The following is a 16,253-nucleotide window of genomic DNA, read 5'->3' on the forward strand; positions in this document are numbered from 1 at the left end:
CTCCTGAGTTCTGTGAAGAGACCCCCAAGAACCCAAAGTTCATACGGACACTTAATATTCTACAAGTCTTAAATCTGAGACATATGTCCTCCTTCAGTCCAGCATGAAGATCGGGTGACATACCCGATCTTCTCCCGATACAAATCTGTCAATGAAATGAGTGATGAATTCAATGACAGCATTGGTCATTTGGACACTGGATACCTCGTGCTGAGGACACAAGATAAGTAACGTTAGGATTAGAATCTTTTGCCAAAGTTTGAGACCTTTTCTTTGATTTCTATACATTCTACATGGGTAATAACGTGTGAACAAGACGAGCAAAACAAACACTTAAACAAAGAGAGCTTCAAGTTCCAGAGGCGTGTTCAGGGTTAAGGGTTTGACACCCAACCCTGGATGACTATGATCTCTTCTCACCAGAACCATCTCTAGAATTTCAAACCAAGTTCTGTGCAGGGACGGTTTTAGACAAACATCTCTATCATTGTGTTGTTAGTTGCTTCTTAAAGTGAAAGAAAGATTTCTGAAGGTGGATTAAGTTACGCTGCTGAAGCCTCGGGGTGTATGCTGGAAACGGAATCATCAAAGTCTTCATCAAGAATATCTTTGTCAATAATCCGATTGGCCGAACGCTCAGAGGCTCATCGGCCAATCACAGTTCTGCAAAGTTCAGTTTTTACATTTTCAATACCCGTTGTTTTCCGTGTCCTCGCTCTGACCGCAGAATGTCACGTGCCTCCAAGAAGACTGTCTCGGGGAGGAGAAGGTCTTGTCTCTTTGTTTGACAGGGCGAATTTAAAAAAAATGTCTTTCTATTTTGGTTGGGCTAGGGGTTTGAGGGTTCCTGCTTCCGTCAGTTTTGTCATCCCAGCCGGCCATTCACAATGATGACTAACACCGGCGTCAGGTCCATCATTTTCTTCAACATGTCCATGATGTCTTCATGATCTCTGGCTCCCTCGATGAACTCCTCCAGGGTCAACTCACCTGAGGGCCACAGGTGAAAAGACAGTGAGGGGTTATAATGTGAAATGGAAAATGGAGAGGTTAGAACTGTTTGACATCTGTCTTTTAGTTTGCATGTTAAAGGCCTGTGGACTAATTTGCTGATACCAGTTAGTCCGAGTTAGCAGCACCATAAAACTGATCTTGAACACAATAACACTTTCCTGTTAACGGAATAACGGTTAATTTATTCTGTGAATAAAGTGGTGTGCATCTTCAACTTCAACAAAGGATCCAATTTACACCTGAGATTTGGTGCATCTGTGTCTACAGGAGCCCCAGAGGTACATATGTTGTGATTTTACTTTTAAGTGATAAAGGTACATCCTTCAGTCGGTCATGTTTTCCTCTGTAGGTTTTGCTCAGTAAAAAAAACAATTATTCCCTATAAAGATATCTCCATATAAAAGCAGAGCCTGTATGTACAGGACATGACTGGCAGAACCAATCATGTTTTAGTCGGCTCTGTATTCAGGAAGACACTCGGTTGATGTTTTCACACAGGCACATAACTCCTGAAAACATCCTGAAGTTTGTGAATGGGCGGGAGTGATGAAGTTTATATCCTGCACGGCCATAGACTGTCTGCACACGACCAGATTGATCGCTGTGCTCGTAATGAAACTGCTTCATCATGATTTTTGTTTGCCAGTATGTTTTTCTGCTATTGTTGAAATTATGCACACGTCGCATTGATATAAAAACAAAATCTGTCATACTTGCTCTGTTGATTCGTCTGCCACTTTCACATTGTTCATTTTACTTTTCTTTTTCCCGTTGTTCAATAGGGAACCTTCACACTGTGAGGGAAGTGAGTGAACTGACAAATCAGGAAATTTTCAGGAGCGCACACTGTATGTAAAAACAGCTAAAGTAGAGAGCAAAAGCGGTGAAAATAAATCCTGGAACTCATCTGCCATCATGTGATCACGTTTAGTTTTTTATTGATCTCGGGTTGCTTGCTGGGTTTTAAATGACCAGGACACGGGAGCGGAAGTTCCCAGCGCCAAACATCCCCTAGCAACACTGGAAGCCCAATTAAATTGACCGCTGCTCCCCGAGGCTCAATCTTTCAGACGATAGCTAATGGGTTTCTGGTGTATAAAGAACAGTATACAAGAGTATTCTGCAGATTGAAAGCTGGTTTGTGACCATCTCAAAGTAACTCTGATGCTTTTCCGACTTTTGCTTGACTTGTTATATATAAGCAACAAACTATACGCAAAGCTAATGCTACGCTAGTGTTAGCCTTAGCATTGAATGCCTCAAAAATGTTCATTACAAGCTGTTGGTTTAATTGACAATATGAGAGTGTTTTTTGGGGTGACTATTTTCCTCGAATGGCCCTACTCTTCGTACTGTTTATGTTTAAAGGTAGTCATAGTTGTAGCAGAACCCTTAGCATAAGTAGCATTAACATTATTATCAGCCGTATCTTGCTTTACCTTCTCCCTTCACGTCGATCCTCTCAAATATGAGCGAGACAATCTCCTCGGGATCAATGTCTCTGTTCCGTGTGATGTCCTGGATGGCCTGCAGGGGGAGACATGCAAAATGATACCTGATACCATGGCAACATAACCTAGACATCAAATATTTAGTAATTTTCCTGTTCTAAAGATCAATACTGTATGTACAAAAACAGTGGCAACATTTAGGTTTGGAAACATACATGTATAAAAATTGCACAGGGTTAGCATACATAGCTGTTTATTAACCCCGTAATGCACAGGGTTAGCATAACTAGCGGTGTTTGTGGAGGCATAATTTAAAAAATGTTTTTTTTCTAGACATGATCACAGATCTGGTTTGTTCTGAGCCTCAGCTTCAGGTGACCCTTGAGAATGGCAGAGCTGGAGCCTTCCCTGACTCAGAGGTAAGCTGTTCCATAACGTGCTTCCTTTGAATAACTAAACATTTTGACCAAACGTTGATCATCTGAGGGGAATCTCAAGGTCACATTTAACAGTTGTTTAGGAGGTTCTAGTCTCTGAAAGCTTTCTGTTGGATGCATTTAGTGAATGTGGTGCAGCCCAGGTCGGACTTTATGGAAATAAAGTTTGTACCTTTGGGGCAGGGCTTTATTTTAATTCAGGATTAAAGTTTAATTTTGTGTTCTCTTTATTTAGAATCCGTCTCTTTTAATGTTTATTTACGGCCTGATTATCCTACGATAACGTTCTGAGATTAGCTCTAATAGTACTTAAATTAAAAATAGTTTTCCAGTTATTTCTTAGATCAAACATTCCTCCAGAGTCAGATGCTCAGAGGGTCTACCTCTCCTCAGCACACTGGTTTCTCTCTCCTCTTTCAGACTGGTTTCACAGCCAGGCTAACTGGGTTGGAGTCAGTCGACCCACTTCCTGAAGCTTCCTGTCAGCTTCTAGATTGAGCTCATTCAGGAGATTAACACTTGTCTAATTTCAGAGTTAATCCAGCCCAGTTCTCAGAGAGCTGCAGCTTCAGCTATGCTGATTCACCCGCAGGAGAAGCTTCTGTAAACCTTTATATCTCTAAGATGTCTCATGCTTATCATTAGAACCCATCACAAAGCAATGACCTTAAGTTGATCTTTTTCTTCACAGCTCACAGTCTCAGTTAATGTTAAATTAATGAGGAAATGTTTGTATCTGACAAGTCCAAAAACTTTGACGTTGAATAAATCAAGAAAATTTTCCTGATCCACTTATTCCTTTATGTTTCTTTAAAAGGTTGTGACTTCAGGAAAGTCATGCTTTGACATTGACCTCCACTATAACCTTCTTCTAACGTTTTCTTTGGTTTGAGTCGAACACGCGTCCTAACAGAAGGAGAGCGTTGGATATCACGTCAGCATGATTGCACGCTCGCCATCCGTTAAATATTCTCTCTTCTGTGGATTTCAGTTTCCTGTTGTACACATTATAACATAGTGGTGCTTTTATTTTGAAGGTGGACAAACTGAAGTTTTCTCCATACTTTGCTTTAATTTGTGGCAGAACCTGACATTATCTGAAATAATGATTTTAACTCCTGAGTGTTTGTGAGTGAGAAAAGAAAGATGAGCTCTGAAGCGTGTTGTAAAAAGCTTTGAGGTCTAGATAAGGAGAAGTGTCGTCTGATTTAAACAAACAAGTTTTATAAGAACACGTTGTTCTTTCTTCTTTTGTGTTTCGTTGAGACTTACAGAGAAGATGGTCTCCAGCTCCTCCCTGTCGATCTTTCCATTGCCGTCCTGGTCGAACAGTTTGAAGTACCACTTTAGTTTCTGGTTGATTTCGCCTTTCAGCATCAGACTAACGGCAGCGATGTACTCCACAAAGTCGATGTAACCGTCCTGCAGACAGGAAACAGGGACAAAGAACATCATCAGTCTGCTGGCCTTTGATAATAGGCCTTTTTATTTGAGTTTGGAAACTAAGTCTGTATTAATAGAAGGAAAATGTGTAGGAGAGCTGGCTGCAGTGTTTGCTCAGCTTCATCGTAAAATCCTCATTCTTAAAAGTTTTACTCTCTGAGAATGGCGAAACATCATTCAGTCACCAGAAGTAGGAGGTTTGGAAGAAGGAAAGGACGTTAGAGGCTGCTTTGTAAAGAGTCCGTCAGTTTTATCGCATCCATTCATAGACATTCAAACGCCGCAGATGAAGCAGGGGGAGCAATTCGGGGTTAAGTGTCTTTCCCATGGACACATCGACATGTGATCAAAGGAGCTGGGGATCGAACCCCCGACCTTCAAATTCTGAGACCACCTACTCTACCACTGAGCCACGGTGTTTTAAAACACAAAAGTTGTCAAAGTCACATACATAGCTTCCTGTTCTGTTCGTTAGCACTCTGGCTGGTCGACCATGGAAACGTGAATCAACACCACTCTATATAACAGGTGAATATACTGTTTCCAGTTCTCTGGAATTTCCTGAATGCATCATTCATGTCTAGACTCATTTACTGCTTTCACATTTGCAGAAAACTCCTGAAAACCTTTCTGATGTTGTCATGCCGACCTGCATGTGTGGACGGATGGACTGATGGAGGGGCGGATGGATAAAAGATACTTATTGATCAAGAGGGAATGCAAAGCCTCAGGTATCAGTTTACAAAAACTCATGAGACATTTGTTTTGTCCTACAACCCCCGCTGCCCCCCCGTCCCCCCATATTAATATTTTAACCTGAAAGAAGATTTAAAGAAACCCTAAAGTGATCAACATTCAAAGCGTAAATGTTTATAACCCTTCAGGATAACAATAGAGTCCTATGTACGACTTAAAACAGTTAAATTAGACCTGTGCAGATTAGAGTAGACCTACTGTTGAGCTGCACAGGTTCAGGTTCAGGTGACTTCATTTGGACCTGTAGGTAGATTTGTTTGCAGCCAGCGAGCTAGTGACATCCATCATGACGCACAGATTACAAAACAGATGTAACAAGAAACAATGCATTAGAGAGAATGTAAATGATTTAAAACCAGACTGACGTGATAGTGCTCGAGGTTCCACCAATCAGGTCACATAAGACATAAGTCCAACTAACAAGATTAATAAAAACATCAATAAATAAATCATCAGCCGGAATAAGAATAAGCGTCTGAAAGGAGATGGAGCCGTTTTTAAATGAGTCTGTGCAGACCTGAAGGTGCAACGTTGCTAATTATAATAAAGTATTGGTCCAGAAACTCCAAAAAGGATGGAGTTAAAAAAACACACCAATCAAATATGAAAATGAAGGCGACACAGACAGAGCTGCTGGGTAAGGGGGGGTTACACACGGAGCACGTTAGGGTAGTTGCTCAGTAGCAATAGCTCAGTAGCTCAATCTATAAGGACTCGGTTGGAGAACCAGAGGGTCCCCAAGGGTTCAAGGAGACCTGAACCCCCAACAACCCTAACGTGCTCCGTGTGTAACCCCCCCTCTGACATCACTCCATTAATGCATGTCCACAAGTCATGAGTGAGAACCATGTCCCAGAATAACAGTGTAAACCAAAGTTTCCCGATGCAAAGCAGTGTGAGGAGCACGTACAAAACAAACGCAGATCCTACAGACATTCAACAAAGCCCATGAACAGAATCCAAAGGTTGTTTCCATAAATTCGACCTCAGAGGAAGAGTTATGTTCAATAACGCGGCAGTACGGACCAATAAGAGCCCACATGTATCACAACAGAGGGAGTCAATCTGTGGTACAGCTGCAGTGAAGATATGAAAACTTGTCAAACATCAGGACACGTCAAACTAATTTTCAAGAATAAAAGATTGAACAGAAATAAAACTGAAGAATTAAAGAGTAAAAATGGAACAAAATCAGATGTTGGCTCTTTACTCGGTCTACCAGCCGATGTGTTTTATATTTCTATTTGTTGAATTTTGTTGCTCAGCTAATTTTCAGTTTTCTTTGATTTTATTTTGAAAGAGCCTTGTCCTCGTCCTGTTTCAAACATGGAAGAGTCCCATCGATGGGGGTCTCCATGCTGGAAATGCTGTCTCAGCCTAACTTTCAGTCAACCTAACGACAGGCTGAGAGCTGGAGCTGAGGTGGGTTTTAAGACTCCTGAGAAACCGTTACACCACACCCACCAGACCTATTTGGTTTTTTGAACCAGGCTGTAAACATGTTAATCTCTGCTGTAAAAACAGGCTGTGTGTATGTGACTTCCTGTGCTTCTGTAAACAGCCTCTAGTGGACTCTCGAGGAACTGCATGATTTTTCACTTCAGCATCAGCTTCATTTTTTTGCTGCTTGTAAATGACGTTTAATTGAAGAGAATTTGTCGTTAAGTCTTTTAATCTCTCTATAAACATCCAAACCGACAGCTAATGAAACTTTCAGAACGCTTCATGTTGTGACGCAGATTTTAATCACGTATCTTTTCAATGTTTCCTCATATGAAAGCTGAAGAATGTCATGTCACTGCAGAGCCTTAAATATCATAATTATTCATATTTTTCATGCGTTCACACACTCAGAGTGTTCTCTTCTGGTGTTATCGATCGGTGATAATTATAGATCCTGTTCTCTGTTTAATCGCTTTTCTCTAATTAATTTGTTGTCCGTCTGTCGCCGTGCACTCTGATCCCATCCAAACCAATTGCTCCTGAGACAGATTAATACGTCGGTTTGATTGATTTGATGATTGATTGATTTGACGTGTTGTTAACTGGTCGGTTAGTGTTTGTCTGAACTGGTTGCACTCTGTATCGAAGCTGGTTAATAAAAACCATCGTTATAGACCAGCAGGTGATCTCCAAATGTCCTTCCGCTCGCTCTCTTCTCAGAACATCCTCCCTGAACTGCAGCGCTCGCTCTGAATCCACTTAGCTCGCCATAAACACTCAACAGGGATCAGACCGTCGCATGCAAACTCTGTAAGCCAATTAGAGAGAGAGATGGAGAGAGAGTGCTGCGTCCACCATCTTTGTCCTCATTTTCACTCTTTGATCTGCACCGAGACCCAAAGTCAAATCTGCTCGTTAACAAGACACTCGATTATAATCCAAGATTGAAGGGTTACCGTTTACTTCACCACGACGTTAACCCTTCAATGAACCCTTACATCAGCGCTCACAGATGCTATATTTCAGACGACTTAGGACGTGCCTGTACTGTCATTCTGAGGTCAAATATTAAAACTGATTGAAAGCTTTAAACGCAGATCAATCTCAGCAAAATAAAATCAAGTTAAAAGACAGATCATTGTTTCTATAGAGGAGCAAAACGTGCACAACCCCAATGTGAGAGGTCGTTAAACATGAGGTGTTTTCAGACAAACAGTTCTGGGGACTTTTAGAGGAAGAACTATCCACTATTTGGAGTTCTCTGAGAACTGCACATCATGGGGACTTTTTTTCTGTTTTCATTCGCAGGAGCTAGTTCCTGCGGTGTGGAATTAAAACAAAAGTGGAGGAGGGTTCCAACAGTTCCTAGAACTATGAAAAAGTTCCTGCGGTCTGAAAATGCCTCCAGACGTCAAACTGTGATGAAAATCAGACACACATGTTATCTTTCCACACTCACTGAACTCTAAAGAGTCTGTAGCTTTCTGGATGGATGGATGGATGGACAGATGGATGGATGGATGGAGGGACTCTTCAGTGTCGCTGAATCAAACAGACAATGTACATGAACCCAAACTGAGTATGGAATATTATACACGTTATATCTCCACTAAACAAGCAGCAAATTCTAGAAACTCGCTCTGTTCATAACAGACTGAAGATCAGGACCTTCAGCTCGAAACATTTCACACCTGCAACATCACCGAGCAAGGGTCGCCATGACAACAGAACTTTGATCCCATTTTACTAAAAATCTAACTAAATCAAAACCTTTACATCTAGACCCGACATCAAGACCACCATATCCAGACCTTGATATGCAGACCTTCATATGCAGACCTTGATATGCAGACCTTCATATGCAGACCTTGAATCAATCCTGAGTCAAAGAGCAGAAGGTCAAAGCATCATCGACCTGCTGCATCGTCCTCCAACACATTCACGCGACTTTAAATCAAGAGGAATGGCTGAGGAGTGTTCCTTCACATATTTAAGTTTCAGAGACTGGTGCTCTTTGGATACAAGAAAAAACCAGGAGACCATTAAAGGACAGATTTGTCGCCTCAAAGATCGGAGCGCGTGGCCTCTCGTCACAACCGATTATTCTTCCAAATAATCCTCAGGTGTTTGGTGTCACTACGATTATTTCACTGCTCCTGATCGAGTTGGACCTCCATAATCTGGAATCATAAATATCATGTTTGATAATTATGATTCCAGATCCGGCTGCCTCTAACAGAATACCAGCAACAGCCAATGAGAGTGAGCAGAGCAAGCACTTTAACCGCTCACAAACATGGCAGCGGACATAAACACAAGTGAGCTCCGAGACGAGTGGAATATTGAAGGAGAGCAGCTTGTGTAACTATGGCAACAAGACGAGAGTCTTTATAACGTCTCATGAAGACGAACCATAACTCTATCCCACAGCCGACTGAACACGACCATCGTCCTCCATGTTTGTTTTTCTCCTGAAGTCAGTTTCAGGAAGTAAGTTTCTGTGAGATCTCGTGAGGTCTGAATCGTCTCGTGAGTGCGTTCAGGGGATTATAATGTAAAACATTGGTTAAACTGTCCTCATATCTATGGTCTCCACGTTTTTGAAATCGGTTAAGATCTGAAAATCATCTTGTGTTCAGTCAAAGTCTTCATCAGGGATCCCACAGAAACAGATCAGGGTCATGTCACATCCTCAGGTGAACCGTGAAGCTAAACCGGTTCATCAAATACTTTCTCTTAACATATTAAACAATATTAAAGCACAGCTATGGAGACGACAATGAAGACTTCTTCAATAATTCATAGAGCAACAAGCAGCTCTACTGTACTCGATTAAATCACCTACAGACAAAAGATCCTAGAGACCAGCTCCCCGAGAAACAAATCCTCCTCCAGGAGCAATGAAACCTGAAACTCCTTTTCCTCATTTCAACACATAACAAGAATGAGACTGTTGACATTTGAATGAGCCTGAATCCTCATCGTATCAAGTTGACTGATTAATCTGCGTCCATTCAAGTCGCGCCCTTGATTTAAGATCAGAAGGAGACTCGCTCCATGTCATAAACTGTCATATCAGCGATCAACGGGCCAATCTCTGGAAATCAATAACATGAAAATCTATTATTTTGTGTCTTGGCATCCTGCACGGCGCCTCCTCTCTGAGGTTTATGGTGTTAAATATGTCAAGATCCGTCAGAGCATTGAAAGCCTCTTCTCAACGACTCAGTGACTGTGATTAAATCTTTGCAGTTCCTTGGAAGAGCTGCTATGATGACCTCTGATAAGATGAACCTTGTTATGTAGTATTTCTCTTTTTTAAGCACTCACACGTTTACTCCAATACTTCCCTATGTTCTTCTACATTCAGTCATGTTACGTAACGTTAAAGTCCAATCTGAACGTTTCACTCATCTTTCATCCAAACAAAATGTTTAAAGTAACAGAGAGAAATACTCGAGTACAGTACAAACACTGTTCATTTGAACTTGCATTCGAACAACTCTTAATATATTAACTGGTGTTTTAATCACATTTCCCCTGAAAATAAAACTTCTCTGATCCTGTCATTCGATTGGAGGGAACTGCTCGTATGTGTCGACCTCTCCTGTTCTGACTGATCTGTACACTCACACCTTTATTTAATATAATTATTCATGTTTCTTTACATCGTATTCATGACCAGTCAATGACCTTTGTACTTTTCGACAGTTTTGATGCTTATCTGACCGATCAAATCCTTCTAATATCTTTGTTGAGCTGCTATCAGACAGAAATTACCGGCCTGATTTGTGATTTTGTGGCTCAGACTGACTCTGCTCCATAAAACCAGAACAAAATCAAACAGAGGATAGTTTGCTCTCTCCTTATCTAAATAGCTTTAATTGAGTGTGTGTGTGTGTGTGTGTGTGTGTGTGTGTGTGTGTGTGTGTGTGTGTGTGTGTGTGAATGTGAGTGAGAGAGAGAGACCGACCCCGTCCATGTCGAAGGTGAAGAACACCTGGTCCACGTAACTGTTGGCGTTTTCGCTCATGCCCTTCAGTCCGAGAATGGCCTTCAGCTCGAACAGCGTGATGAGGCCTGACGGAGACTCCCTCATGAACTTGTTGTACCAGTGGTGCATGTCCTCGGCCAGGATGTCGTCCAGGTTCGAGCCGTGGTTCCCCATTGGTGCGGTCCGAGTGGAGCACCGAGGCCGCCAAAAGCAAAACCTCAACAAAAGATGAACAGACGGAGAGTTTGTCCTCACGCTGAAGGAGAGAAAACAAATATGCCAACGACAGACCTGCAGGAACTTCAGGGGGCTGAGCTCGTCTGACAAAAAGAGTCCAAAATAGTCTCAAAGTTTAAATCCGTGGCCTCGCAGACAAGGCCAGCAGGCCCACGTCCAGCCTGTAGTGAGTCTGCAGCCAAAAAGCAGACCTCAGGACTCTCTAACCCTCTTAGGTCCTGCAGGAAAAAGCACACAGCCCCTAAAATAACTCCCTAATGAGATCAGAGCGTCCTACCGTAGAGTTCTGCTGCCACAGGCCGAGCCAAGAGGCTTTAAGCGCCCCAGGGAGGAGAGAGAGACCACCCGCGCTACAGGAGGGTTATATAACAGACTCACCTGGTTGTCAGAGTTCAGACGTAGAGATTCCCTGCTGGGACTCCCAATCAGGCACCTCCTCCTCCTCCTTCTCCTCCTCCTCCTCCTCTGAGACTGACTGTAAAGAGTAATACTGATAATTAGGCCCTGTTCTGGAACATTTTGGGTCAAAATAACTCAAAGGTACAAAACGTTTTGTAGGTGCTTCATTAAATTTCTTGACAAAGCAGCAAAAAAATCAAGCTACAACATCATCGTGGTGGCAAACAATTAAGTACACTAGAAGTTGTTGTTTTTCAGATTCTCAGGTTATTAAGTGTGTAACGTGACAGAACAGATCAGAGACCTTTTTGTTATTGAGGAAGATGATTTTCTTTTTAATGATTTTTTACCCCACTTGGTCATGGGGAAACCTCCAAGACCAGTGAGGAACCAGGTATGTTTCTCACAGACTCAGATTAGCTAATTGTTGCTAACATGTAAATAAAATAAAGTTCTAATGTGACTGGTTGCAAGAAGTGGAGCTCAGACTTGTTGGACGGTCTGTTAGTCCAATAAAGCTCCCAGAGAGACAGATTATTTTTTTTTTTTTTGGAAAATAGATTTTTTATTTGTACACACTTTGTTGTGTTTTGCTGCTGTGGATAGATTTGTTGGCTACACTGTTCCACACTGCCCCCATGATTTCCTTTTCTGGTGTTATCCCAACGTCCGGTCAGTATCCGTAAACTTCAAGAAGAGGTGCAGATATACAGATGAAATAACCCCAGATTACTGACAGAAGGCTCTGTCTGTATCTGTACGTCTATCCGACTTAAATCTTAAGAACCTTCCCATGTTTACAAACAAAAGCTGATCTAATAAACAGGATTTAGAGGGGATCGTCTCTCTATGTTTACACAAATTCTTCTCACTACTTCAGTTTCTTGTAATTCTCAAAACGAACTGGTTTAATTTGACTCAAAACCGTGAGGATTATATTTGACACCTTCCTCCGTTTATGTTTTGGAAGCTCCTTTCTGACAGGTTATGTTTCGGTTAAGTGTGTGATGAGCATGTCACCTTCCCACCACTCTTGACACGGTTCTGTTTCCAGGTAACCATAAATGTATTCTTCACAAATTGTGTAACTCTCTTCTGTTTGCTTACAACAGCATCAGACTGCTGCACCATGAGCTAAAAATAGGCCGGAGAGAACATTTATATCACCTGTGTACAGGTTTTATAACCAAGATCCCTACATAGATTAACCTTATTAAGGACACCGCCAAATTACCTGCCTGAAAATCAGATCAGACTTTTATTCTTAGTGTTTGTACTCCTCACCGTGTGACAGGAGTGTAGAGCTAACTTGAGCTCAATGAAACTGCAAATCATCATTTATCTAAAGTAATCTGAAGAGAATTTTCCATCCACAGATGATACAGACTGACGGTTTATATGCCAATAATGGTGGAAATATGTGTAATTTAATACAAAATATAAAAATATAAATGTTGTTACAGTCTCAGCAGACGGTCATTCAACCTGACTCTGGTTCTGCTCAAGGTTACCGCCTGTTAAAGATACAATATGTAGATTCTGCAGCAAGGGGGCTCTCAATCAATACTACATAATAATAATAAAAGATGGCGTCAAGGCTAGCGGGGAATCATGGGAATTCTCTCTGCTACTCCCTATCCCCGATGAACTCTGCATGGATGTAGTAAAGACGACTGGGTGAAACCGACTTAAGGAAGAGAATATGTTTACAGACGAGTTAATGTATCTGAGTATAATCTACATCAGTGTTTCTCAAATGGGGGTACACTTACCCTAGAGTAATTCGACATATTGTGAGTTTAAGTTATTCCTTGCCACTTTGACTTCTTTACATGCTACATGAATAAAAATGGATTGATTGATTGACCTTGACTTGACACAGACTGTTGGAAATGTTGACTCTACCTAACGTTTCCCACAATGCAAAGCATCAGGTCAGAGGACGAAATGACGGACAGCAGAGACCACACAAAGAGACCACCAGTTATCTTTGTTGATTCTCTAAATCATGAAAATCTAAATGAATCTCTCGTCAGAGTCAAGTTTGACGTCAGCTGGGCTGTTGATTACTTTCTCATTCCAAGACCAGAAACCAGTTTAGACTCGCCTGGTGAACTGCAGAATAACCACTGACTGGAGGTCACACTATAGACTACTGTTGAACACTATTACTATGTTGGACAGTAGTCTGGAGGCGTTTTCAAGGCCCACCACTCCGCCAGATTGTAGACTCTGTTTCCTAATTATCCTCCACTCAACTCCTGCCTCTGTCCCATCTACTGGGTTCATACATATTGTACTTGTATATACCCCTTATTTTTATTTATTTTTATCTAATCTATTCTGTTTAAATTTGTATTTTGTTTGACCTTCTTCTACTTGTCTGTGCTGCTGCAACGCCCGCATTTCCCCTCTGGGGATCGATAAAAGTATTATCCTATCCTGTCTCTGCTCCATCCCCTGCATACCTCTGACTAACACAATCTTACTAAAAATACTTTTCAGGTATTGTAAATACATTCTTTGGATTCTATCAGAACATAGATGAAGTTCAGCTGGTTTGTTTCCAACCCAGCTAATTTAAAAAGTGAGTGATCTAATGATGATGATTGTAAAGACTCTGCTAACTCCTGAGAGCAGAACCAGCTTTACTCAGAAACATTGTCCGCTCTGTTAATCTGATGAGCATGTTAAATCACCGCACAGCTTTTTTTAGATCCAACAGTTCCAGTGATTCATCCTGAGAGAGAAGTTTAACATTTTCATCAGAGGGAGCATCGTCACACATTCAGACTCTAATCTTCTCTAAATGTTTGCAGGTCCTCTATGAGGCCGACTCGGCCACATCATGAGCGTCTCCAGAACGTGTTCATGTTACATCAGCTTGTTTGGATCACAATCAAATATCTTAACAACTATAAGCTGTTTCATGCACTCCTGAATGTTTCTTGATAATTGAAGTCACAGCTGTCTCTGAATCAAGTCACGACGTAAAAAAGAATGACGGGGGAAAGGGCGGAGGAAGCGATGATGTCAGCCTTAATGTCAGTGGTTTGTGTTCATAATATTCAGTGTGAACAAACAAGTCGAGAAGACATGATGCAGTAGTTTAATTAGAGCACAGAGATCGTAGCGGTCATAGGATATGAACGTCATCACCCCCTCCTCCTCACTCACATTGAAAAAAAACATATCAATTGGCAAAATCAATTTTATCAAAGTGAGATGTGTAGTGAGTGAAATGATAAAGTGAGCTTACTATATGATCAGACATTAAGGAAACATGCTATGTTGAAGTGCTGGCTTCTCTGACAACAATGCAGCAGCCAGTATGTCCTCCTTCTAACTTTAGATTCTGGTCCTGAATGCTCTGGATTTGTTTGGACCAGAGACGGTTTTAAGGCAATCCCACCTGGCCGTTTTGGACGTCCCTCGGTTTGCCAGATATGAGAGCAGTTATCAGGTCAACAGGTGTTGCAGTGATGGAAGCAGCCAAGAGAAGTGGTTCAGATAGAAGTGATTGTACCCGACCTAAAAAGCCTCTGCATGTTTCTAATAAGCTCCACGAGCAGAAACGTGCTCATAATTTAGAATTTAGACTGCAGTACCTATTTTAAACACTAGGAGTCAGAGTTACATACTGCTCCTTTTAGGCATTCATCGTTTGTCTGTTTCTCACTGCATCATTTATGTATTTTCTGCATGTTTGCTGTAAATGTGTTTGGGGTTTTTTTTGTGGTTCATGATCTCATCCTCTTTCACTCTTTGTGTTTGTGCTTTTTCCAACCACAGAATCTCTGAGGATTTAAGTCTTTAAACACACTGTCGGTGTCTGATTCTGTCTCATGCTCGTTTGTTTGTTCTCTGACGGCATGTGAAGCTCTTTTTAACTCTCTTTTTGAAAGATGCTCTCTAACTACTCTCAGTTATTATTATTCTTCCCTCCTTTATTTCTGCATACACGCTCTCTGATCTCTGAGATTTGACAGTTGGATCGTGTTTGGAGCTCAGTGGGTCAGTGTCAGCCCTGAAGCCTTCTCTCCTGTGCCGTAATGAGCCGTTAAGTTCATTGTGCTCTCGTCGTGTTACTTCACATCCCCTGTAGTACACCTGAATGTTTCCTAAAGTGGCGTCCTGCTCCTGTTGATCTGTTTTATTTGGGGCTGCGGTGAGGCTGGATGTGGCAGCATCACAGGATCAAACAGATTATCCAGAAACAGATTTACACACAGCGAGGAGCTGCCAGGTTTCCTCCTCAGGATCCTTCTGCTCCTCAGATTACTCGGACGGGTGGACAACGACAAGAGGGAGAAGAATCCATTTGACACTATCGTTCAGACACACATATGATCCTGTGGCACTGACGGATAGGTGTCGGGGGGGGGGGCTCCTGAGTTGGAGGGGGTCTAGTGCCTAAAGGCATAGCTCAGGAAGTGAACTGGCACCTCTCCAGCTACCAGACACAAACCGGCGACTTTGGTTCCATACCCATTGAGGGTTGGGAGATATTTTAGATATCTTGTGCTTCATTAATTTATCCAATAAGATTGTTTTTCTATAAATCATTTACAGTCAGAAACACTCTCGTCTTTATTCAACCGTTTTATTGCAAACATGGAGGTACAGTTATGCGGAGCGTTGAAGGCTCTGGTCAAAGGATGCTCCCTGGGTTGGCTGAGCAGCACGACAAAGGTTTCCAGGACGTGCAGTGCTGAACTTTACCCACAAGGTAGAACCAAAGGCTTCAGGCAGAAAGGAGGCGGCTGGTTGCTGGGGGGGTTGGAGGCAAAGCTTTCCCAGCAGCAGCAGAGTGTGAGCAGCGTTGGTGAAGCAGAGATCATAGAGACAATAGTTGATTAAATAGTGGATTGATTGATTGACCTTTACTTGAGTTAGTATGTTTATAGTGTTTAAATGGAGCGCCTTGATGAGAGAAGCTGTCAGCTGATTACAGCTGGGACGTGTCAATCTCTTGCTCTCTGTGTTTTCCGCTTTAAAGGAGCAATATGTAACTCTGACACCTATAGTGGTTTAAATGGGTACTGCAGTCCTAATTCTAAACATTGTAGAGAGCTGTCT

General features: G+C 41.9%; 1 protein-coding gene across 1 annotated transcript; it reads right to left on the reverse strand.

Moving 5' to 3' along the window:
- Window positions 1-363: 363 nt before the first annotated feature.
- guca1d (guanylate cyclase activator 1d) lies at window positions 364-11,033 on the reverse strand. The gene is made up of 4 exons (XM_020633411.2): window positions 10,518-11,033; window positions 4,175-4,324; window positions 2,454-2,541; window positions 364-990 (listed from the first exon to the last, which is right to left on the reverse strand). The coding sequence occupies exons 1-4, from the start codon at window positions 10,710-10,712 to the stop codon at window positions 866-868; spliced, it is 558 nt and encodes a 185-aa protein (XP_020489067.1). The 5' UTR covers window positions 10,713-11,033; the 3' UTR covers window positions 364-865.
- Window positions 11,034-16,253: the final 5,220 nt, after the last annotated feature.

The sequence above is a fragment of the Labrus bergylta genome, chromosome 14 (assembly GCF_963930695.1).
Source record: "Labrus bergylta chromosome 14, fLabBer1.1, whole genome shotgun sequence".
Lineage (NCBI taxonomy): Eukaryota > Metazoa > Chordata > Actinopteri > Labriformes > Labridae > Labrus > Labrus bergylta.